This window comes from Haplochromis burtoni, unplaced genomic scaffold (assembly GCF_018398535.1).
Source record: "Haplochromis burtoni strain Fernald_Lab_line unplaced genomic scaffold, NCSU_Asbu1 Contig_64, whole genome shotgun sequence".
Lineage (NCBI taxonomy): Eukaryota > Metazoa > Chordata > Actinopteri > Cichliformes > Cichlidae > Haplochromis > Haplochromis burtoni.
This window is the reverse complement of record NW_024582425.1, coordinates 2156052-2182874: the sequence shown is the minus strand read 5'-3', so window position 1 is coordinate 2182874 and position 26823 is coordinate 2156052. Positions and strand designations below refer to the sequence as shown.

The 26823-nt window shown below is 40.4% G+C and overlaps 1 protein-coding gene across 1 annotated transcript in view; it reads left to right on the top strand.

Moving 5' to 3' along the window:
• Window positions 1–26823, top strand: part of znf385d (zinc finger protein 385D) — a 98697-nt gene that overhangs the window by 57998 nt on the left and 13876 nt on the right. Inside the window, exons 5-7 of the mRNA XM_005923728.3 lie at window positions 18854–19201; window positions 20708–20889; window positions 24056–24157. Of these exons, the coding sequence (XP_005923790.1) occupies window positions 18854–19201; window positions 20708–20889; window positions 24056–24157 (632 nt within the window). The remainder of the gene's footprint in view (window positions 1–18853; window positions 19202–20707; window positions 20890–24055; window positions 24158–26823) is intronic.

Genomic DNA, 26823 nt, shown 5'->3' with positions numbered 1-26823 from the left:
AAGAGCCTTAGATGATTTGACAGAGCGATTTCCTCAACTTTACGTCTCAGCCCAGAGTCTCAGCCACAACCCAACACTAATTTGAATCCCTTTCCCACACGTCAGAGGTGAGTTAAAGTTGTAATTTTTAGGGCCAACTACAAATTGTGGAACCTTTTAGCTTTTTTGTTATTATTCGTTGATGTTACATGTTAAAAACAAGAAGAAGAACATTTGATTTAAATTTTGCTTCTCAACCAGGTCACATGAAATTTGTTGATACTTTTTTAAACAACATAAACACAAAGAAATACAGATTTGAAGGCCACAATAAGTAATTTCAGAAACAGTATTGAATGAAATCTCTGTAAAATCTATAATGTAAGGATGAATGCAGGATTCTCTTCTTTATCTGGGTCTGATTTGAGTTCAAACTGGAATGAACTCGAGGATTTTGTCAGCCACGTGCTCTACAACCACATTTGTAGACCTTGTAGAAGCTAACTAACACCTAATTTTGTTGGTGCGCTCATGGAGAGCAGAGGGAGATCAAAAGGGCACAACAGCTAAAACTGAGCATTTCAGGAAAAGATTACAAATTTTTAAAAAATTTAAAAAAAAAAGAGGTGCAGCAATGTTTTTCCTCACATTGAAACATGCACATATTATAGTAGACTCACAAAAAATGAACCTGTTATTAAGCCACATACGGGCATTTTAAAGAATACTTGAGGTGAAACGTTATATAGCAATGTTTGAAAACTGTGTCAATTCTCAGGAGGAATATCCTGTGAATCTGTTTGGGGTTTGGCCCCATGATAGTCTGCGTAAGCTCCAACCCCCTCGTGGCTTTTGAATTGGATAGGTGGTTAAGAAAATGGATGAGTGGAATATCCAGGGTCCTCAAATAAGCCGGATAACAATTTTCTTCTGTATCCCCTAAAACAGTATCATAAAAGAGCATTAACAAACAGGCAGTTTAATCTTATATATTTCACATGGTCCACATCATGTGTTAGTCTTTAAGTTATATTAAGAGCTTCACACCTGGCTGCAGTCTGTCTCGTACCCCGCAGAGTTACTTAGCTACTATACAAATGTCAAACCATTAACAGAAGCAATTTGCACTCGAGCTTCCCTGAAGCCAACCCACACTGCAGTCTATCGACATTTACCGTAAGAGAGGGGATGTGATGTGATGTAATGCTAAGTCGAGCTATGACTTTGGAGGTCACACATCTGAAGGGACAGTAGTTATTAAATCTTAAATGCATTTCAGAAATTATGGCTAAATTTATAATACTTATATTATGCGCTAAGTAAATTTACTTTGAGCTAAAAATCTAAGTTTCTCGTGTATTTATGTCACAAAAGAGTCGACGCACTCTGACCAACATAGGAAACATGTTATATCTAATATTCCTAAATATTTAATGCACTGAATGTGTTTTTCCCCCCGGCTGCTGCTGAGAATTACATTTTAATTAAATAGTTATTCACTATTTACTCTTTTCATGTGAACTGTGGGAAGTTCATATTTAGTGGGAGCTTTGAGCATTCAGGACTCAGCAATTAAGCAACTGGATTTGTAAGAAATCAGGTTTTACAGAAGAGTTTTTGTGATTAATAACAGTAATGGATTACCACTATTCATTCGCTCTCATATTCACACACTGGTGGAGGCAGCTACAGTTGTAGCCACAGCTGCCCTGGGGCAGACTGACAGAAGCGAGGCTGCCATATCGCGCCATCGGCCCCTCTGGCCAACACCAGTAGGCGGTAGGGTAAAGTGTCTTGCCCAAGGACACAACGACCAGGACAGAGAGCCCGGGGATCGATCCAGTTACTGATGCGCTTCCCAACCCCCTGAGCCACGGTCAGGGGGTTACCCTGAAGTTACTTAAGAATACACAATAGCAGATATATATGTTTGAAAATAACGTTTACAAAGTTAAGTTGTGAAGCATCTCCCGTCATCTTTTGCTTCCATCGAATTTTTAAATGTCATCTTGAACGAATCCCACATTAGATAATGAATTCATCAACATGTAATTTTGACAAACATTTCGACTTAATTGCTTGTCATTTTTGTCCCCACTTTTATTTCATAACACAATTTTTCCTCTTGAGCATTTCTGTCAGTCATTCAGGACAAACATGGCAGCGGCGGTTATGCGAGTTATCTGAGTAAAGCAGCAGACAGAAGCACTAAAGCCCCGTTGATGAAATGTCACAATGAAACGTGTCTTCTGAAATGTAATGGCCACTGAGGAAGAATTAAACTGTAAAATAAACAATCTGGAATTTTAAAATAGACACAGCTGGAATCAACATGAAACAATGGACTGAAATAAGACGAGGTTGTCTTTAAACACTGATTAGTTATGTTGTTCTTTTAATTCGACAATAAGATTTAATAGACTGTATCAGTAGACCACTTGTGATTATGGAGCCGTCTTTGGCTCATGTGATTGTGGAAAAGCTATTATTTATTCATTTTTTGTATTATACACTAGCATCCAAAAGTTTAGACATGCTAATCTGTGCAGTGAGTCCAATCTCTTGACTTTATTTATCATCTCTGTACATGACTCTTCATGTTTATCCAGCTGTAAAAACGTGTAACCTAAATTTTACCAATTGTTTTCATATTTTGTCAATTAAAATGTCCATAGCTACCCACGTTCTATTAGTTTTGATATACCTCAACACTGGTGGATCACATGGATGTATACAAATAAATGGCTGGTCCTGAGTCCCTCTAGCTGTGGATTCCTAATCCACAAAAAGAAAATCCAGGGAGGAAAAACAGAGACTTTAACAGTGTGTTTGGACAGAGTTGTGTGCTAATGCTGCTGACTTCCTCTCACGCTTGAACCACAATGAGAAATTAGCAAACAACAGAAAAAAGTAATGTGGTGAGATGTTTCCAGAACAAGCAGAATATTGTTTTTACAGACCTAAAGGTCGATTGCGATGTGCAGCTGAGGAAAACAGAAGAGCTTTGCCCTCAACATTAGTAGTTCAGTAGTAAATATGGCATTGCAGAGTAGTCTCATGTGGTTAATGATCTTAATTATTTACACCTATTAGTGATGTTGATAGGCTAATTCATACTTAATAGGCTGTATCACCTTCATTATAAGGCCCAAATAAATTTTGTGGCTCCGACATTTTTTTGGTCAAATTGGCTCCAAAACACAAACAAAAAAGACTTTTTTTTATTGTAAAGTTGCTTTTTGAAGTAAGAGCAGTTTGATAATTTGTAATATTTATCACGTATGCTTGTTGAAGACCACCTTAGCCACATTAGCCCGTTTCCTTGCTGTGCGTTTGTGTCCATCATTGTCTAACATCATCAAAGTCAGTGTGTTTTTTTTTCTGTGAAGTAGAAAATGACCCTGTAGAAAGTCATTTAGAAGTGGCACATCTGTGATTCATTCTTTCTTGAAAATGAAAAGATGACTTCTAATTTACCTCCTCAAGCCCTGCTACACAGCATATCAAACCAATATAACTCAATCTGACTGAAATATTTCCAAAGATACAGTAAGTTAGCTATGCAGCGACGGTGATTGAATATTTTTCTATAAAATCATACAGCCTTTAGTGGAAAAAGCTGATAGATGTGAAGACATTCAGACCTTAAAGGAACAGTTCCTCCTGAAAAGCCATCTGGATTGCTTTGATGTCAGTTTTGCAGATATCTCTGTAATGGTCGCCTTCTCTTGAATAAGATTAAACTAAATATCATTTATGTTGCTGTGCTAAAAGTTGCAACAGTAATAAAACCAAACAAAAAGAAAAAAACTAATTTGAAAAGCTGATACAGTTAAGCCACAAAGTTTGCAGATTTCTGAGGTCTTAATCTCTGCAATGAGCCGTTTTCCCCCACGACCCCAGAGTGAGAACTGCAGTACTATGCAAAAGAAAGTGTGCATGAACAGTCTCATGTTCCCGACACTGAGACACGATGAAAGCATCGATGATGGCTCGCTGACGTGAGTTGTCCTACTAATGTTCGCCAGCTGTACACTTTTTTTGCGCTAGCTGAAAAGAAGTGTGCAGCTGGTAGTCATCAGAAAGTTCTTCAAACTTATATACGTTGTGCTTTGAACATCACAAGGCAAACATCCTTCAGTTGCATTATATTTAAGGGAAGAAAGGGATCTCTAAAAACTGGCCAACCGACACTGAAACAATTTAAAGCGCGAAATAGCGCTGCACGCCAGAGGGAAAAGCACGTTTTCTTGAGATAAAAAAATTAAAAATAAAAAGGCCAAACAACAAAGGTAGGGCTCAGACATTGACCTCCTCCCACTGCACCTGAACTGAGATACTCATCTGTAATGGATTCTACACAGCTCTGACATTAAACTTACACTCAAGCCTGGGGAAAATTGTAAACACATTATACACAGACAGAGACCTCTGGGACCTTAAACAACAAGCTGTCATAACCACACAGACAAATGGCTATTAATCATTTCAATGCCCTTAAAAAAAGAGAGGGGAGAAAAAAACAACAACTATATTTCTATACAGCATCTCACGATCATATCTACAGCTTGTGGGGGTGGTGGTTTGTCATAAGTGGCATGGGGTAATGAATATTAATGTACTCAGATGTCAAAAGAATTAATTGTCGAGGCGGGTAAATGCTGCATTATCTGTAAGGCTGAAGTATTTGATGGTATATCAGGGTCACAAAGCTGGCGCTAATGAAATGCCGAGATCGCAGAAGAGTAATGGCCGTGGTGAGAGTCGGTGGAAAAAGGGAGGCAGAGCTCGGTGCACGTTTGCAGAGTGGGCTTTCAATTAGATTGTTTTGCTCTGTTAACTACAAGTGGAAAAATATATGATTTCCATTATAATTTCAGTACAACAGATCCATGGTGGAAACAATGTAATCTGATTGCTCATTTGTGTTTGGTAGAAATACATCTGATTGCAAGTGTTCTGTAATGAGAGCTCTGCAGTTGGGTGAATATTTGATTAATGCCGAGAGTTTTTTACTGTTTTGTTTTGTTTGCGAATACAATATGAAACTTTTGAAGCTGGTTAAACTTGTCGACTTATACACCGGGTTATTTTTTTACAGCACCTGTTCTTCATGTTCCTGCCTGTCGACCACAAACTTTAAATAGCAGGAAAATGAGGAGTCAGAACTGAAAATCTTCACCCTGCAAGAATTTTCCAAAAAAGGTCCATTTTCAGTTTTCTCCCTCCTTGATATTTCTCTCCTCTGCCCCTATTTCTCGGGATTCCTCTGACCCAGAAATTGATCTCACTGCTCATCTCAAAGGATATCTCAAATCCAAAAATGCATCTCAAGGAGAGAGGAGGCGTGCTGAAGGAGCTATGAGCGTGGATGCATAAAAGACATCACGCACAGCTGGAATATACAAATAATAGTGGGAGGAGGACTCCACGAACAACCTCTGCATTTGTATTCATAAGCTGTTTTTGCCATTAACATCATTTACTGCAAAAATCACACTTTCCTCCCTTCACCTTTGGTGCGCGTGTGGGTGGGTGTTAAAACAAAAATCTGTGATATCCGTCACATTCTGCCATGTTGTGGATTTAATTAAAAATAAGCTGCAGTAGGCTTAACAAAACAACAGGTAATGCAGCTGTGGTCCACATCACATTTAATTGACACTGATTTAAACTGACGACACTGCAATAAACGCTCCGCTCTCCTCTTATGTCATCCTGGAACTCCTCTGCTTCTCAGGTGGGCGGGACCAAAAGTGTCAGTGTTTCTGATTGGCTAACATGATAAAGGACTTCATCCCTGCCTGCTGGTTTTGCGTGAAGTTAACACAAGTTTCAGTTGTGTCATGTGAATTAAGATTTTAGCAGTAAGTAAAAGTAACTAACCCCTTCTACATACAGATGAGGACAAAATAATTAGCCTCCCTATGAAATTTAAATATTTTCCAAAACATTCCTGTTTTTGTTTTTTGTTTTTTAACAGAGCAAGTGATTTTTAACACAACATTTCTAAAAACACTAGTCTTCTTTAAAAACATAAATTATATCTGTGTGCACACAATGACAGAATTAGAAAAGAAAAACAAAACATAACATAAATCAGTATTATTAACTTTTTTACTGATCGACACAACAAACCACTGCTGTGATTTCATTGTATATAAACTTCAGGAAGGGTTTGAGCTGTCACTTGAAATAAATCAGTTTAAAAATAAGAAAAAAAATGTTAATTCTCACAAAGCAGGAGATATAGACACAAAGTTATCACAGCGTTTCCAGTTGTTAAGAAGTAAGAAGTATCGTCAATAAATTCAAAGAGAGCCACGCTGTACAGAACAAACCTGGCAGAGGAAGGATGTGAAAAATTTCAAAGATTCTGGAAAGAAAACTAGTGAGAGATGTGTCTAAAGACCCCAGAACAACTGCCAAGACACTAGTGAATGACACAGCCAAGGCAGGGATTGTCATCTTAAAAAAGGAGAATAAGTAGAACCCTGGACCAAGGAAAACTGCACATTTGCAGAAGAGACACCTTCAAGCTATACTAAAGTTTGCTAAGAACAACCTGGAGAAAGGTTATGCAAAATGCATAATGATTATGCATAATGTAAGCCGGTCTTTGGGTGGACAAAACAAGAGCTCTTTGGCCACAGAGACACTGCCAATGTTTGGAGAAAGAAGGGAGAGAAATACAACCCAGAGAACACTTTCGCCTCAGGGAAGCACGGTGGGGGGAATATTACCCTGCAGGGAGGCTTCAGTGCCTCTGTAACACGGTAATCTCATGACGGTGGACAAAATCCTAAAGGAAGACGGAAGTAAATATTCTGAAAGAAAACCTCAAGCAGTCAGTGACCCAAACTGGCTTTGGGTTGTTGTTCTGGTGTCCAACACAACAGCGACCCAAAACATTGTTGACTGACCTGCACAAAGTCCTGACTTTAATCCTTATGAAAGTCTTTGAGTTGAACCGAGGACAAAGAACCATGATATGAAACCATCCAATGTGGAGGAGCTCAGAGATTTGCCAAAGAAGAATGGGCCAGGATTGTTCCGGAGACGTGTGTGAGACGACTGCAGGCTGTTATCCAGCAAAGAAAATAATTCTGTCATCAATCTGTACGCACTAAACCCTGAGAGCATCGGGTTTCTTCATCCTTCAGCATGTAAGAAAATATTCCTTTTAAACACAGTGCAATAATTCAACTGCTAATTTTAAATTAGGTCAGGTTAACCAATGTTTAGATCTTTCTAAAAACTCTAAATATTACACTGAATTACTGTGAAATTGCAAAAGCATGTTTGTATATTTAGTGATTATAATTCATTGGTTTAGCTAAATGTATTTGCAGTTTAGGGATAACATTTTCCAGACTTTTTGAAAGCCTCTCTAATAACCAGAGCAAGCAAACACCACTTAAAAAAATACATTTCAAAGAACATCAGCCTATTGTTTACGGGTCTGCTTCAAAGTGTGTACTTACATTTATAGCATCTAAATTCTTTACATCATAATGTTACTGTACCTGCATGCTCTATGAGAAGAATGTGCAACTGGACACTGTAAGATAGCAGATTAGCCAGATGACTCAGCTGCTGCCTGTCAAGTGTGTTTGTGCGCGTCTTTACACCAGCACCAGAGAGAGCAGTGGTAAAGCAAGAAAGGCAACGTGGGAGAGAGAGAGAGAGAGAGAGAGAGAAATGCCCATAGCACAGCCCGCCATCTCTCAGTTCCAGTCCAGTGCCTGAGGAAATGTACCCTGATATTAGCTATTAAAGAGCAGATTGTCAGGGGAGCCATGCCAGCACTGACAGCAGCTGTACAATGGGGCAGGCTGCAGGGAGGCAGGAGGCTAGCTCCACCGCTCTTCCACCCCACCCTGCTCTAGCCTTTGTGCATCCATGTACACGCGCAAGCTCGAAAAAAGCCTCTAACAGACGTCAGAGGCAGCAGCATACCTGATGAGCGTGTGACCAGATTGGCTCCATACCTGCGCAGCGCTGCAAACGTTCTCATTTGTGAGGTTTCTGCACGCCAACGTGTAACCACAGGAACATTCCAATAGAAATTAGATACGGATCATTTGCTTTAGAATGAAACTGGAAAGAGATGAATTCAAATCAATAACGCCTGCTGTGTTTAAGTGTCTGAGATAATCCAGCTTTTTTCCCCTTCGACAAAAACAACAACAAAAAAAAGATGACTGCAAGCACTGACGCACACTTGTTTGTAAATGCAAATTTGTCATCTTATCAGTCTTCTGTGCTGGAAATATTCAGCCTTGCTCACTTACTCACTTTGAATACTGACAAGAGGGGAGGAAAAAAATCATGGATGTCAAATGAAATTTGACAGAACTCAAGGGCCATGAGGGATTTATGTCCTTTAAATTGTGACAGCATATAATAAGGCCCAATCATTTTAATTAAAGAGCTTAATCCAGCTTCATTGAGGAAGGTAATCAGATCTCTGGGGAGTCTTGTGACTGCCCGAAAGCTTAAACAGGGCGGAAAGTTTTCCGAGCCACGTTTCTCCTCTATCGCCACAGGAAATGTCAGGGGAGTCGGGAGAGGTTGGGGTACAAACAGAGGAAAGAAAAGAGGCTGTGTCCTGTCTCGAAGGGTCACGGCTTCTTTCCCCATCTGCCTTTTGCTCAATTCTCTTTATCATTGTTGCCTTCACCACTCTCAGCCTCTCAGATTCTCCCTCTTTAATTGTGTCCTTTACTCGATTGCTCCCTTTTAATGTTATCTCTTTCCTCTCACCTTCACACGCCCCTCTATCTACCCCCGTCTGTCATTCGTCCTCCTTCTTTCACACACTTTGTCTCCCATTGTTTTGGTCTCACAGGTTGCTTACTTTTCTCATTTCACTTTGTATTTCACTTATTTTTCTCTCGCTCCAACTCAATCTTTCTGTGTCTTCAGCCCTTTTGTTTCTTCTCCCCTTCTTTTACCTGGACCTCAATATTTATCTCTCTCTTTCTCTCCCACATACCCTGCCCGGCTCGCCCTTACCAACTTTAGATTGATCACAGTCATTACCTCCATTAATGAGATGGGATTGAGTTCTTAACTGGGCCTTGCACAGCCAGTTAGGTCACACTGACTGGGGATATGGATTACAAGAGGCTTCCCGGAGAGCAGGGCGTCCTAGGCCAGCCAAAGTACACTTTAATCACCTGGTCCTCGAACAGCAAATGGCTCTTTAATGACACCGTGGTAGATGAGTTCACCCCAACACAAGGGCAAATACATGCATGACTTAACATGGGATGGGCTCACCAACCAGCTTCTATAGGAAGCAGATGAAGAAGAACCTCACAGATTTCCTTTGCATTTTTATCAAACGTTAATGGTTAAATATATCCACGAGCTATAATTCACACAGCTAAGTAAAATTTAATGTATCGATGGATTTGATTAAGTAGGCTTAGCATAAAGACTGGAAGCAGGTGGAAACTTCTATCATCTGTGCAAATTAAAAAATATGCCTAACAACATCTTTGAAGCTCACTAGAAATGAGCCAACCCAAAGCTTTCAATCCTAAATGAGATATTATGTTTCCCCAGGTATGGCCACTCAAGTATATTGGTGTATGTTTTAGCAGTGTTTTTATTTTCTATGGAGAAAATAACATTGTATGTGATTTATGTACTTGAAAACACATCGCTCTTATTTTGAAAGTTCAGTTGCTGCTAAGTAGATAGCCCTGGCCAATAATATCTTGTGTTACTCTACCAATTGTTGCGGTAGCATTAACCTGGGGCTGCACTCCAGAGCCGCTGTTCCTAAAGGAAGCTTGCATGTAGTAAAATGTAGTCTCTCTAAGTGGAGGTCCATACCAGCCAGAACCTGCACCAGGTGGAAAACCACTGACTGAGCTACACATTGCTGCAGAGCAGAACCAGGACTATAACAATTCACAATGCTGGAAGTGAAGTTCATCTGCAGGATTAAACACTCACTTGAGAAGCAAGTGATACTGACCTTTCACACAAAGCACTTGGCAAGTAAAATATTTGCTGAGGAGAAGCTTGTGAAGAGAAACACAAACAAAATACATCTGTGGAAATCGCTGAACATCAGCATCCTCACCTCATGAGGAAGTTTTGGCTTTACTTTTTCTCCTACATCTGAACAACACCCTAGTGGTTCTTTAATGTGGTGTTTACTGATGTTAGCAAGCTGACACTCACCATTCACTACCTCATAATACTGGAACTCTATAAAGGAGCGCTTTATCTCGTGGAAGCTAATTATTTCCCTCTGCTTGAAGCCGCTGTTTTAAACTATACCAAACAGATCTGTCTCTTTACCAACTTCACAAAGAGAACTGATGTCTCTCTGAGGTATCAAAACACAAGGATGTTGCCAAAATGTTGAAGTTTTGTTCAACAAAAGCACCCTGCAAAGCTGTTCATTAGCCTGTCAGTTTTCTGACTGATACAGACATTTATTCTCCTACGATGATGTTACTTCTGATACACGAAGGACAAATCCCCAGTATAGACCCGAGTATCTCAGATTCTGGTGGTGCATCTAGTTCAGCTCTCTAATTGTGAGAACCCCTGCCAAAATCAGTTAAATGATAACTCACAGGCATAGAATTGCTGGCTCGCAAGAATACTAAAACCTTTACGTGAACTTGTTTTGAAACTGCACTCAGACTGCTCACCACGCCATTGAAAATCTGCCCAGAGAAGCAGGTGTGATGGCAGACTTTTGGTAGCTGGTGAGCGCAGCGAGGCTGCCCGAGTTAATCGCTGTGATTTCAGGTTGTTTTGACGCTTGGCATACCCAAGCGGACTGGGAGAAAGTGGTGGGTAATTGCAGGGGGCAAAGAGGTCGCTTTTCTGCTCTGCTTGTGGCATAAACATTACTTATCTGGACTGGGAGGGTCAGCCATATCATAAATAGTTAACTAATTAATTATTGTTCTTGTAGTAATGGCTTGATGGGATGCGATGTAAAGCCACATTCATGCTGAAAATTGCTGTTAAACCAGTTGAAGTTCCTCGTGTTTAATTTAGCAGCGGATGCCCTTACTCACACTACTCCAAAGGGATTGTTTTGTCTCCTCCCAAGATCGACTTTTTCTTCTTTGACAAATTAATTACTTTTTTAGGTATGGTGGTGTTTTGACTGTGCTGTGATTGACAGGACTGGGTAGATTTTCTCGCCCTTGTATAAAGTCTGCTTCACTGAAAATAGGATATACACACAGCTAATTGGTGAAGTTATTTCCCCCTATCAAGTTGAGTTTAAATTTTTAAGTAAATGTTTAATTTAAGTCATGTTTATAACTGCAGAACCTGGAAATTATAGTCTTTTAATACCAGATGTTCTTCCTTAAATCATTCTGCAGGCATCCAAAGCATCTACTGACATAACAGAAGAGTTTAGATATCCTCACGTGCACACTGTGCCATGCTCAAAAATGTGAAGTTAGTATAGTCGGCAAGCAATAGACTCTAACCAGGGTATCTATTGAGATCTGAGAGGACAGATCAGATAAAAGAACTGCAGCAACACAAAAGTGATTAAACTGCTGAAAATCAGCAGCTTAAGTCAGTATCACTTAGCTATAATTAATCAGTGGCACTTTTATCATTTAAACTTTATTCATGAAAAAATTGTATAGTAATTTATAAGTATTGGTTGTATAAGACTCTTATCTGATGTCTAAAGATGTTAAATATGTTTAAAATACGATGTACACATGTTTAACAAACATGTGGTGGCAGCACGGTGGTTAGCATTGCTGCTAACGATGAAAGAAGGTTGTGGGTTTGAATCCACCTTTTGGCTGTGGCCTCTCGTTGTGAAGTTTGCATATTCTTCCCATGCATGTGTGGGTTCTCTCTGGGCTTCCTCCAACAGTTAGTGGGGTCGGATTATAAATTACCTGTAGGTGTGAATGATTGTCTGTCTCCATGTGCTGGCCCTACGATAGTCTGGTAACCTATCCTGAGTGTGCCCCATGGTAACTAGGATAGGCTCCACTGGAACTGGATAAATGGAGGAGAATGGATAGATGGATAACTGTTCAACAAATATTTGAAGGGTAATAACAAAGTTGGAACAGGACGATCTTCATGTGTTTTAATGTTTTGTTATTTTGATACAAAGGCATCTGCTGTGATGCTAACATCTCTGATGAAGTCTCACAAGTGTCAGCTTTCTTTTTGTAGATATAGAAAATCGATATGTAATCATAAATGATCAGAATTATAATATTTCTGGCTGTCTGAGGCTAAATTTCTCCAATTCAAATCGAATCGTGGATTATATCGAATCGGGACCTTGTGAATCGGAATCAAATCGATTCTAGAAATCAGTGACGACACCCAGCCCTATGTGCCAGTGATACAAATCACATGATTGTGCACCTGGAAACTGATCCATGTTGAGTTTAACTTTCACTCATTGTTTCTTTCCGTTTACTCACTGGCTGGCTGGTTTTTAACTACTCATATGATGTCGTGATAATGGTCTCAGAATTCCGTGACCCAGAGTTTTGACTAAACACTCGACTAACAGTATTATTTGATGCCCATGCAGTGAGAACAGGCTCGAATGTAATTCTTATTCTTTCTTAACAGCGCCGATCAAAGACATACTACAAAATGAAATTCATAAAATAATTTGATTATACAAAATTAAATAGAAATAAAAAAGTAAAATTCTTATAATTTAATTGTTAATGCTGTGATGGATTGGGTGTACCAATGATAGCAGCTCAACCCATCACCCATCCTCCTGCAACCCTGAATTGGATTAGAGGTTCACAGAAATTAATGGATAGATATTTGTTAACAGCGAAAGCTGCAAGCGATGCGCATCTAAATGATGTTCTGCGTGGCTTTTTGGAAAACACTATTTCAAAAATGAGTGACTGCTTTGAATTTTGCGGGGTGTTATTTATAAGTGAAGGAGTCTGAAGAGTGTGAGATTGATAAGCAGATTGGTTCTGAGTTGTCAGCGGCTCGGTTAGACTGCCAGGGTAAAGAAAAAATCCAGTCTCAGGCAAAGCTTTTAGTTTCAGTGTCAATCTGTCAGTCACGAGCTGATCAAAACCAAAGAATGAGATCAAAGGTCTGAGCAGCTGTAATGAGTTTCAAACAGTGTACGGCTTCAGAGCAGACGCCCGAGAAAAAATAGCTTCAATGTGTTCTCATCTCACGGCGTCAAATACCGCCCCGGCATGTGACTGAAGATTGCCCTGTCATTTGTTGGTTCTCTTTAGGCGCTGAAAGCTGCTTGGCTGTGTGTGGTTCAGGTTGAAATGTGATCTTTTATGACATTAAATCTGCTCAGTGGAAAAATAACATGTTTACCCACGGTGCACTGTTGTGCAGGAACAATGCTAAGAAGACGCAAGCAGCTTTTACAGAATGGCAGATTTGGCACCATGGAAACAAGAACGCGCCAATAGTTTTCGTAGGATACTGAAATGGCGTGGAAGTTGAACACCAGCAGAAAATGGCTGACTGGGATGCTACACTAAGCATTTTTCCTTGTAAAATAGGAAAGATGATTTCTAAAGCTCTGAATCCAGAAATATAAAATTAACTTTCCTACTTTTTTTTTTCCTTTCTTCAGCAAGATCAACAACAATCTTATAAATCCCCTATTTTGCTCTAAATCCCCTCATTTTGTTCATTTTTCTGTAAAATTAGGAGGAAATGCAACACAGCATTGTAAAATTAGAGGCTTTTCTCTGCACAGTGTTCAGTTGGTGTGCAAAAACCCTGTTAGTAAGGTAATGCTGTCAGGTGCTTCAGGATTGAGCAGATTCTCAGATGCTTTCCTGCAAAAGTGTTCCAGGCATGTTCAAGGAGAAGAAGAAAAGCCTTCAGGCAGCAAACACCCCAAGGACTACACATCCCAGCAAGAGCTGAGAGATGTGGCTCAGGGGAAGGAAATATTGGCCACTTTGCTTTGCTGGCTGCCACTTTGGACAACTGTGAAAATGTGGAGAAAAGTGGTTGGATGAAGCATTTATTAAAAAAAAAAAATCACAATTTTAAAAATAGACGTTCCTTGTGGCTGTGGAGAAGTAGATTCATGGAGTGGTCTGTGTTTTTGTTGGTGGTTCAGAGAAGACAGACATGCTGCATGAATACAGTCAATGCCAGGAAAATTAGTGCGGTTTCCAATCAATACTTTAATGGACAAAAGTGTACTGTCTAAAATTTACAGTTAGAAACCATTCAGCACTCACTAATTATACGCAGTATTCACCTGATGCAATCATTTTAGATGTAAAGCATATAAAGCTCTGTTGCTGGAGGTCTGCTGCTTTCAACTCTGATATATTTTGTAACCTTTGGCTTGAGCGATCTCAGTCACGATGTACGTTCGGAGAGTTTTGTGGCGCCAACTGGCGACATCTCCACTGGGATAAATAAGAACCATATATAATGGCCCACAAAAATAGCATGACATAATTCACTATTGATTTGCTCTCCTGGCTGGCTGATCTTCATTTTGTGACACTGGAGTGCGGGGAACTGTGAGGCATTGGCATCGATCAGACGGAGCCGCCAAGGCAAAATTTCATTTTCGCAGATGTGGCAGCAGTCTTCTGTATTCCATACTGTGACACGTGGTGTTGTTTTAGGAGTCAAATATATTGATCTGCTGCTGTGTTTGTTCCTAAAAATATCAGACATGTCTTTCAGCAGCCTCTTTGTACACATTAATGTGAGCTCTCATACAAATAGCAGATTAGAGGTGCGACTGCTTGCATAGTTTGTTTCATATTTATGTGCCTGATCTGGCATGTAATCAGTAATCGCCTGAACAACTCATCTTGGAGCAATTTTAACACCTTAGAAATCAGATCTTCTTGCCTTTGGTCTAGAAAGTCATGTGTGTTCTTTTGAGTCTGATTGTACGGCTTGAATCAGTTTTTGTGCCGATGAAGTAAACATTTTATTTTAAACTTTAATACTTTCTTTCTTTTGCTTTAGTCTTCATTTTATACTTAAGTTTTTCCATGTTCAGAAGAATGTGGTATATTTACAGTGTTGGGCTGTACTAATATAAAGCAATAAAATTTATATTCCTGGTTACTGAGCTTAGAGACTGTGGTGGAGGTGTGGTCCCTGGCTCAGCTGCAGGGGAGGGGTGGTACAGAGACCTTAAGCGGGCGGTGCCGGGAAGGCAGGTGAGGCCACAGGTGGTGACGATCTGCTTAATAAGACGTCTCTTTTCTTATAGTGAAGCCGGAGACTGGAGCAGGAGATGTGTGTGCCGAGACAAGCTGCGAACAGAGAGGCTCAACCTGTGAAAGTGCTATTAAAAACCCATAATCGTAACAGTGTGTTGGGTCCGTCTTTACAGAGACTAAGCTAAAAACAACCAGAAGAGCTGACTGTGTAAATCAGAGACATCAAACTTAGTCCTTCAGAGCTCAATTCACTCCTTTGAAAATTTTTAATCTAGTCTGTATATCACTTTATGTTTTGGTCCCCCTAATTGTAAGCACACCCTGTATATGAAAAATGGATATCAGTTCCACATGTAAAGAGTGAAATCATTTGGCAGCAGTGGATAACTACTGTGTTTGCAAAAAGAATGATCATAAAGAAGTCTACGGCTCCTTTGATCTGTAACCTCAGTAAACACTTGATCGTCTTTTGTTCTCGTTGATTCTTCATCATGTAAACATGATAATGACGTTGCTCATCGACAGGCAAATCTTCTGATTAGCAAGGCAGCACCTCTCCTCAGTCGGATCCTCTCCGTACTCCTGATGCCTTGTTTTAACAAGCTAAGATAGCAATAGCAAAAAAACATCAGCTCAAAGTTTCAAAAATGTAACAGAGCAAAACAGTGTGCGACAGCATGGTTGCCAAATCCATCTTTTATATGCAGTCTGTTGTTGTGGACATCAGCAATATCTACCACAAAAGGCAGGAAAAAGGGAAAGGTGATTTCAACAGGTACCCAAACGCTTGTCCAAAAATTCGGGTTATTACCTCAAAATAGTGTTAGAGTTGGTCTGAAAGTTTCTCACTCCAAATGCTAAGAAAGTAACACAAAATCCACAAAAAAATAAATAAAATTTGCAATAATCCCACATTTTGACCAAAAAAAAGAAAAGAGAGAAACAAGAACAAATGTTTAGTGTTGGAAATAAGCTTCGATTGAGAAACAATATTCATTCCTGAAAGAGTGATGTATTTTCTATGACACATCTCTGTTTTGCAGGAACACAATCTGAGCCATCATATTAATGTTCGAGGTTTTGAAAAAACTGACTACAGCACAATATGAGATTCAGCTCAGATGAAGCGATGGAGCAAAAGGCAGTTTAAATTTTATGAGCAGTCCATTTTAGTGGCAGAAGGCTGCATGGTACATATAATCTATGTAATCAAAGGTCTTTTTTTAAAAATAAAATGTACCACACAGAGTTGTCATGTTCAGGCCTGTGAAACAAACTGTGTAAAACTTTCAGACACACACGCAAGAACAAAATGAAAAGATTCTCTGGTTTGCTTTACACCTGGATGGATGGATGCATTTGGTTTAATAAATGACCCAGGAGTCATATCCAGGCTGGTGTGTTGTGAGTTGGCTGTATGGTAGCCAACTTGTATAATTGTAATGAGAACGCATTATCATTATTTTGCTTGACTGAATGATATAATGGCTAAACAACTTTAGGACTTCAGTTGCGTTTACTCTTTCGATAAAGTTAAAGCAAGTCAACAAATGTCTGTGCCTTCATGTGATTCTTATTTCCCACTGTGGCCTTTAGTGAAACTGAGGTTGACACCCTTGTAAACTGTTACACATTCCCTCAGCTATGAAGTTCACATCTTGTCACTTTCATTCATCAGTTAAAATCTCTTTTTGTTTTATCCTTCAGGGCACTATTTGTGTTATCATGTCAGAGTCTCCAGTGAGTGTGATGGTGTTTTTCTGAGAGAAACACTAGTACAAGTGACAAGAGCAAGTCTGATGGCTGCCATTTGAAACTCTTGCACTTGCGTTCTGTGTGTTACTGGATGGTGATGCACATGCATCAACTTGCACAAGTGTTTGGAAGTGCACGTTTCCATTCTGTTTCATGACAGATGTCTCGAAACCGAGCAGGGTTTATGTTGCCAAAGTCATGTTGCCACGTTTATCTACAGTATATGTTTAAGGCTGTTGTGACTGTGGAGCTGTTGCTTTCGGTGCAGTTTGTTTCTCCAAGTTTTAGCAACAAAACATGTGTTTGTAGCTTCTCAACCGCTCCGTATGTGCTGATTTTGCAAAATGACGTCTGTCTGCTCCCAAACAACGAACATGTCTGGATGGAAAAGCTTTTGGATGTTTGTTTTTCAAGGATCCGCTTGTATATAGTTTGTACCGTTCAGCTTTGTTTATATAATTAATAGAAAAAATAACTTGATCTGAATCCAGCCATCATAAGCCATCATTTCCAAATCTCGGCTTTCATGAATTGAATATACTTTGAGGTTTTAGAACTAAAAGCTGGCATGCCCCAAAAACAGACCATGTTGGAGTCTTGAGCTGGCAAAGCAGGAGCAAGTAGGGGGAAGAAGCTGGAGTAACTGGTGGAGAGTGGACGGGCACATGAACGGTGTTGTTTTGGTGTGAGACTGGAGCGGGCAGTGAGCTGTGAAGAAGGACGGAGCCAAGTTACAACTAAGAAAATCTTTATAAAAGGGCCAGGAGTTGCTACCACACCGGTGATGCAAACAGTTTGGCAGGAAGTGAGTGAAAGGAATATAAACACTGCAGCTTGATGAGTACTTGATTGAAGCCATGTGCGGCAGTCCTGGTGCCGGTGGAAGAAAGCCACACCCAGGGCTGCACACAAACACTGACCTACCTTCTCAGATTGTGCATCCTTGATTCCTTTCCTCACCTCATCTCTATGTGTGTTAGTCCCTCTCATCAAAGACTCAGTAGTGGAAGAGATGCAAGGAGAGAGGAGTCGAGCTTTAGCACGTTTAACAAAACGAATTGTGCTAGCTTCAGAGACATCATTTTAAAGTGATTCAGGTGAATCTATTAAATATGACGTGCGGCTCATCTACACCATCTACCACTGCGACTAGCACTGTTCATGTCTGAATATAATTAGGCCTGCCATGAATGAAATTCACAGCGTGGCTAATTGTGACAAGAAGATTGAGCTGTGATAAATTCATGTTCTTAATTTATAAAACACACATATGGCCTCGACACACAAACAGTGAAGGGCAGACAGTTTGATTACACAGCTGATCATCTTAAATACCTGAAACAGCTCATGAATACATATCTGCAGAGTCCCCCTCTCACCGTGGTTTTTAGATGCAGCTTTTTCCATTTGCAATATGATACAGATGCCTTGCCTTCAAGTATCAGTCAATACTAGTGCTGAACTAGTTCCAGTTTAATGAGTTATGAAATATTGTTAGGAGTTAGGAGATACTCTAACAATGTATCCATAGTTTGTGTATATTCTGCAAAGGGTGTTATCCTTAAGGATGGCACACTGAGACTGATTTCTGGCTGGACACGGCACGCAATAGGATAGAGAAAAGAAACAAAGCTCATGAACATAGAAAAGGAGAAGAGAGAGAGACAGAGGCAAAAAAAGTAGGGCAGCACTGCAGGCATGGGCTGCATAGCAGTGTACAGCAGTACCTCTTTTACTTTAGATCAATATTTCATGTTATGTTCTTTAATAAAGCAAACAAATAAAAATAGAAATGATCCCGTGAAGTCTCAATAAAAACACATTAAGCCACCTGTTGGGTGAACACCACATGAATAAAACATTTCTGTCCGTGAATGATGGATGGAGCAATATGATTCAAATCAAAGACATTTCTTTGTGTGATTTATTTCTCCCTACAGATGGCCTCCCTGGAACAGCGCCCCTAGCGCTTTCCCCTGTGCTCAGAACAGCACAACCCCTGGCATCCTTGGCGACCCCTACCACGCCGTCGCCAGCACCTGTGGCCTCGCTGACAGTGCCGAGCAGCACGGCGGCCGCAGCCCCAGAGACTACCTCAGCTGCTGGGGGAGACGAGGGGCACTCGAAGCTAGATTCCCCGTCAGAACCCGACCTCCCGGAGCCCGATGCCGAACCCGAAGCGGAGACAGACGCAGAAACGGAGGAGGAGAAAGCTCGCCGTCTTCTCTACTGCTCCCTCTGCAAAGTGGCAGTCAACTCCGCGTCACAGCTGGAGGCTCACAATAGCGGTGAGAGACGTGTGCCAAGATTTGCCGCAAACGTGGAGAGTTTGAGTGGATGACAGACCTTTTTTTTTTTCCCCCCCAAACTTGAAACAAAACAACAAAAGTAAGGTTGGCTCTGCTGTACGAATGAGGTGTTTACCTGCTGGTTGTGTTTTTCTCAGTGAACACGGACTCTGCATGATTGTTTCATTCCATGTTGTGAAATTTCCATGACAGCATCTGTGTTGAAATAATTTTTTCAGTGAGTCAGTGCTTTTTGTGGGGAAGGTTGTTATCTGCTGGGTTCCTTCAGTGTTCAAGCGTTTGTTTGTCGGTATTGTAGAGTTATCTCCGCTGTCTTCAGCAATCATTCCGGGGCTTGAAAAAACACAATTCTTCAATTATCCTTCTGTAGTTTCCATAGGAACCTTTTATCAAACTTTAATCAGGTATTGCGAGACATCCTTGCTTTTGAAAACAAAGCAGTCATTGTTTCAAACTAATTTCTCATACTGCATTCACACACAAACACACACAGACACAACACAGGGAAATGACAGTACACAGAGTCATCTTTGCTTTCAGTCTGAGGTTGTTCCTCTGCTTCTGCCTGCGATATCTTTGTTTTAAACATTGACTTTTTCATTAAAGTTTCAACAACATAAAACAGTCAAATAAAGATTTCTAAACAGTTTCTCCACCATGAAAAACACCGAACACTTACTGAAATACTCATCGGGCAGCTGGATTTCACAAGTGACCACAAAGCTCTACACGAATTCACACAAATCAAGCTTCTTCATTACAGAGTATTTGGTCATCTCATAAACATTCGACCAGCTTTGCAGCCCATTGTTGTCAACAGTATTTTTAAGCAGTTGTAAAAGCTAAAATATTCCGTTTGCTTTTGATTAAGGAAAAGTCCGTCTTTGGGTTCAGTGCTTGAGTTCAATTGGCAGTGACAGTTTTGCATAAACTTGGATCTCCTTCTTTTAGCTCTTCAACCTGTTGGATTACACCACGGAGCTACAAGAGCTGGACCTAAATATATCTGGATTAAACGAATGGCTTTCAAATAGCGGTTGCATCGTTTGCCAGAAGTTTGCCCAAAAATCATTTCAATTTGAAATGTAGTGATTTCCTGCTGAATAATGAACAGCTTAACATGCTAATTTACTGCATAAGTGCCCCATATTAGTGACATCTGTGTTGATGACTTGAGCTTCTGTTTGAGTGAAACTGAAACAAGTTCAGAAGAGTTTTTGGTTGAACCAGTGAACCAGTCTTGGCCCTTGTAGCTAAGTGCTCGGGGAGGTATCGTTCCAGGGAGTGACGTACAACCGGGCCCTTACTCTCTAGCCCTGAGGAGTATTTGGTCAAAAGGTCAGCTTTCAGTGCGTTTAATAGGACTGTTCACTTACTTTGATCTGTGACATAAGGATAATATAAAAGTTGACCCCTTTTCCTCAGGTGGCCTCTGTTGAGTCAGATTCATGTACTGACCAAACTGCTTCCTGTTTGAACCTGCAGGTACGAAGCACAAGACGATGCTCGAGGCCAGGAGCGGCGTGGGTTCCATCAAGTCTTTTCCTCGAGCAGGAGTCAAAAGCAAACTGGCTACATCCTCCAAATCATCCACAGGCCTGCAGAACAAAACGTTTTACTGTGAGACATGTGACGTGCACGTCAACTCAGAGACTCAGCTAAAACAGGTGAGAGATATAAACGGAGCCCGAGACACTCGCTCAGTAGTAAACTGGAAAATGGATTTCTGTGTAAAATTGATCACAAGATCTTATTAAACAAGCAAAGCCAGATACGGATTAGACTGACACAAAATCAAAATTTTTGTAATAATATGGCATTTTACTCATCATGTTCATCGTGCATTATAAATATCAAAGAAAATTAAAAGTCATCAACGTCTTTTTTTTATTATTCAGTGAATCATTTGGCTTTTGAGGGAGCAGTCTCGAAATATTCTAATTTGTGAAAGGATTGATTTTATTTCCATATCTGTCAAACACATTCCCTGCATTTGGAAATGGAAATAAAACCCAGTGCATGGCATATAATAGCTAAATGAAACTTAGCTTCATATTTTCATTGCTATTATTAAAAAAAAAGGTCTGTTTGGAGGTTTACCACTTTCTTTAATGCCATTGTGACTTCATTAGATCAGACTGGGGGAGGATATATAATAAGTTAAAGTAAAAACAATATGTTTGATTGAATAAATGTGTATCCAAATGAGTCATTTCACAGTTTAGGGGAAAGGAGGATGGCTAGACTGGAAAACTGACACAAACATTAGAACTTGTAAGTGCAATTTTTCTATGACTGCCTTTCACTAAGGGTACCACAGTGGTATTGTGGTTAGTGTCAGTGGTTTGACTCTCCTCATCAGTTTGTTGTGCTTAGCTTCCATTTTCTCCTTGTGCCTACAGTGTCGTATGGACTGTTGAAGATCTGAAACACAGAATGCAGATAACGCAAACAAAAACCAAACTACTTTCAGCTGAAAAAAGGTCAAAGACACAACACAAGAGCAGAAAATCCTGGAAGATAAACACAAGAACTCAGATTATAAATAGCAAGCAAGGTAGCATGGAGAAGCAGTCGCAGACAGCTCGACAAGGACAAAAGGAAACAAGGCTTTTACATACAGTACACAGCAGACTGATTATTTATGAGAAACAGGAGGGAGAGGAAAACAGGTGAACACAATTAACAACAGGACAAAACAGTCAGGGAATCAGGGGAAGACAGAAAGGAAGCAAAAGTGACACAGGACATGAAGGAAAACAGGAACTAACCAAAGCAGACACGAATACCAACTCTAAACAAAGATATACGAGGACGGGAAACAAACACAGTACAAACACAGTATGAGAGGGAGAAACTCTGGGAAAACTGCGACTATAAAATAATTACCATTGGCATCTCAGTCTTAAGAAACCGAGATGGTCATTGGGCCTTGACACCATCTGCTACTGCACTGCAGGCTGACGCATGAAGTCTGTGTTACAGTTGGTGCAAATCAATTGGGAGGTCCCGGTTTCGGTGGTTGCCACAGGGCGCGTCCTCTCTGCAGTGACCTGACCTCTCCAAAGATCACCAGGCAGCGGAAGAGCTTTTCCTTTGTCCTTCTCCTTAAAACATAGCATGGGATGACTGACTTTTTATGGTGCTCTGAGCTAGCTGTCCACAGCTAGCTTCTTATCCTCCATGTGACAAACATACCCCAACCAACGCAGGCAGCGTTGGTTCAACAAGCAGAATGTGCTTGGCTGTTTCAGGATGTCTTGGTGTGAAATGCAGTCCTGTCATCTACCAATCTTAAACCTGAATATATTAAATAACAAGTCCTTGTTTGGTTAATTGGTGATCTTTAACTTGGCCGCAGGTGTGAGTGTCTGTTTTTCAGTGCCATCTGAGACTGCAGATGAAGGCAGGAAAGCTCAGTACACTACATTATTATTTTAAACATATTACTATAAAACTTGCAGTTACCTGCAGCTGCTGGGAGAGCAAATTCATCCTCGCCTCGAGATATGAACCTGCCGCTTATGGATGTTTCTTTCAGTTGAGGATTATTTTATTATTATTCTGTGATGTTTGAATGTCTGAATCTGAAAAATGGTATTTTGTTCCTCTTTGAAAACGAACTTATATAAGGTCACGTACGAGTCAGACTGGATTTTAAGAGCAACTAGTAATGAGTTTTGCCTTTATTCCTGTTGGATATCTGTCTGAGGTCTTTATGAATGCAGAAATCCTTAAAAATTTTTATAAAAAAAGCTGGTTAAAGTGTGCGGTCAAGGAGTTGCCTGTTTTAATTTTAGATTAAGTGAGGTACGATAAGAGGTGACAAAGATGCAACTGTGACTGAAATAGCTTCGTGTGTATCTTTATAGCTCCTGCGGGACGCTGTGCAAATCTTCTTTTCTTGTAGTGCTGATCATTCTGTCATGTGGGGAACGTCTTCTACAGTAGCTGAAGACCACTCTGTTTAGTCTGAGCTAACCTCGAGTTCTCTCCCTGAAGACAGACGGGATTTGTATGAATTTTTCATGCGAGGACTTTTGCTGAGTACTTCTGAACAGCAGCAATTCTCTGTGAAAAGAATCCAGCATGAAACATTTTAGTTAGAGCTGAAAGCAGAAGAAAAGTATGATTGTTAAGCCCACTGCAAGGACTTGTGAAATTTAGACACAGCCAGAAATTTTCCTTTTGTTGTCAGCATGTACCCACTGTGAATTTGCTGGCTTTAGGTCAGACTGTAATTCTCTGTCTTCTGTTTTATTGGTTTATTCAGATCTGGCCCGATGCTCCAAGGGTTTCAAAATGAATTGTATTTAACAATGGGATATACTGTGGCATTTAGTAAAAAGCTCTGCAGTGTAACTTGCAGCGATAGAAGTGCAGACATTTTCACCACAGGTGTGAAAACCATAAAGCTGTAAGATCTTTTGCCATGAGTCAAGAGGTATGTTTTTGGTTATTGTACCTCCTTTTCTGTTCCCCGAGTGATGCCTCCCAATCTATTTTCATTTGACTGTTTCTGTACAAGTACAAACCGTGTTCACATTAACAGATTGGTGCACACATTCAAAACACTTTACCACATTTGCACATTTTATTGCTGCGGTACTGCAGTTTTAGGGTAAGAGGCTGTCTCAGATAGATTGTTATGAAACTGAATGTGGATATTTTTCAGTAGAGCATGAAGAGGACTCCCTGCTCTGTGTGTTGGAGGTGGTTTAATGATTAAGTCAGAAAAACAAATGACTTAATAGTCATTTTAATATTGGAATAACCGCAGTAAAAGGACAACATTAAAGTGTGACTCGTTTTGAATCTGTCTCTCATTTCCAGCACATCAGCAGCCGGCGTCATAAAGACCGAGCAGCAGGTAAACCAGCCAAACCGAAATATAGCCCCTACAGCAAACCACAGAAAGGCCAGACCAAGCAGCCGGTGAGTCACTGCACACCTCGGTTATCTTATCAGCAACACGGGTCCAGACTGCTGCGTTACGAAGCAGGATTTAGCCAGATTTAGCCCTGGGTTTTTTAGCAGAGATACACCAATTTCAATTTTCTGGGCCAATCCTAATTTTAGGAAATATAACTTACAGCGTACACCTTTCTTTTCTTTGTGGGAATTTCTAATTTATATTCACAGTAAAACACTAATCATGTGATAACATATCAGTTTTTCTCCATTTGTGCTCCAGGTTAGAGGAACTTTTATCATTTTTACTCAAACAAATCTTGGTATAAACTGATTCTGGTTAATAGTCAGAGCAGAAAAGAAGTAACTGCAACTAACTGATCTAACATGCTTTACATGTTTGTCTCATAATGCTACTCTGTGGTGGTGTTATTGACTGATAAGAGTTACAGCTGATAAATGGTGAATAACACTTACTGTACCTGAAATTACTGGAATACAAATAAAGGAAGTCTTCTACAAGCAGACGCAGGTCGAGCTGTAGAAAGTGAATGTTTCTGCCTTGACGTTAACAGACTATTATGTATTACATGTGTTTTATGGAATATCTGTGTGCCATTCATTTTTTTTGTATCGATTTAGGTGTTTACATGGCACATTACTACCAAGCGTAACAATGGCAGGTTGCAGCAATCAAAGCTCAGCTTATAGACCGATACATGTGACCCTGACCAACCGAGCTTTGTGTTAACAACCCAGTTTGAGATTGTGGTTACCACAACGGCGGTTATCAGCTTGCTTTGTTAATCCACCTTAAAAAAAGTTGTGCTTGTCGTGTCATTTCAGTCTCTGTAAAAATGGACTGAAGTGTTGCTTGCTTTGGACATAGAGGAAAAAGTGATGCAGATCTTTAAATATATTAGGGGTGCAACGATACACAAAATTCACGGTTCGGTTCGATACTTTGGTGTCACGGTTCGATATTTTTTCGATACAAAAAAAATGTTCATGCCTTTTTAATTTGTCATTTATTAAAATTATAAATATATATTTTAACTCAAAAGTACAGTTTTTAAATTTAATGTTGCTGAAACAACAAAGTAATAAAAAAATAAATCTATCTGATTGAGGAATCACTCATCTTTGGAAAAGAGAGTTTATTACAGAGAAATGGCTCTTTCCAAAATAAAAGCTATACTATACGCTTCTTCTGGGCTATATTCTCAGCAGCATATTAAACATATCAGGTCCCCATAAGGAGAATCATGTGCTAACGGCTGTCTAAATGACTCGGGTAAAGTTTGTAGCATGCGTGCTTGTTGTTTTTGTCTGCTTCCACTTGTCTTTGCACTAGGATGATGTCGGGTAAATGTGCAGTCATATTCATTGTGTTCCCACTAGTGCTGTCAGCGTTAATCGTGAAATGACGTTAACGCCACAACACGGCAAATCTCCGTTAACGAGCTCCGATCCTGCGTGGGGCTGGACGGCAACACGTTAACGAGCTAACTGCGCTAACACACTAGTTCCCACCCATGTAATTGAGCATTGCGGCCTCCAACATACTGTTTTACTTTGTCCATGACGCGCTTACCTTCAGGGTCATACGTCACATGAAAACCAGATCACTGAGCGCTCAACACAGACAGCATCGTCAGAAGGAAGAGCGCAGGGCAAGCTAGCGAGACAGAAGTTAAGCTCTCCTTGCAAGATGGACCTCCCCCACTCTCATTCAGATCTGGCGTTTGGAATTATTTTGGTTTTCATGTGACGTATGACCCTGAAGGTAAGCGCGTCATGGACTAAAGTAAAACAGTATGTTGGATGTGCCACGCAATGCTTAATTACATGGGTGGGAACTAGTGTGTTAGCGCAGTTAGCTCGTTAACGTGTTGGCCGTCCAGCCCCATGCACGGGGCGATCCGCGGTAGCTCGTTAACGGAGATTTGCCGTGTTGTGGCGTTAAGGTCATTTCAACGAGATTAACCTGACAGCACTAGTGGGAACACAACGAATATGACTGCACATTTACTCCGACATCATCCTAGTGCAAAGACAAGTGGAAGCAGACAAAAACAACAAGCACGCATGCTACAAACTTTACCCGAGTCATTTAGACAGCCGTTAGCACATGATTCTCCTTATGGGGACCTGATATGTTTAATATGCTGCTGAGAATATAGCCCAGAAGAAGCGTATAGTATAGCTTTTATTTTGGAAAGAGCCATTTCTCTGTAATAAAAGAAATGCCGTAGGTAGATGTCAGGAGGAAAAAGAACAGAAACAAAAAACAAGAGCCGACCTCCTGACGGACCGACACAAAGTACGACAAGCGAGAGGCATCCAAACCCAGTACACTAGGAAACCATAACAAAACACCAAACCTGTCAAAACAAACAGACAACGAAAACTGAAACGTACATAGCAAATATTGGGTTGGTGGTAGAACCATTAAAAAAAGTCCTGAAATGTCAAGGTGCCTTACTTTTTGGCGAGAGGTCAACCGACGGGGGAAGTATACGGCGTCAGAACATGTGAGGTGAATCATCCACCTTCCTGACCAAACAATGTGGCCGAGCCTCAGGACAAGAGGAGACAGGTGTCGTTTGGTCTTAGTTCGCTGATGCCCTAGCAAGGATAGACACCAAGCGTTAGTAGACATAGAGAAAATGCTAGATATGTAGGAGGAA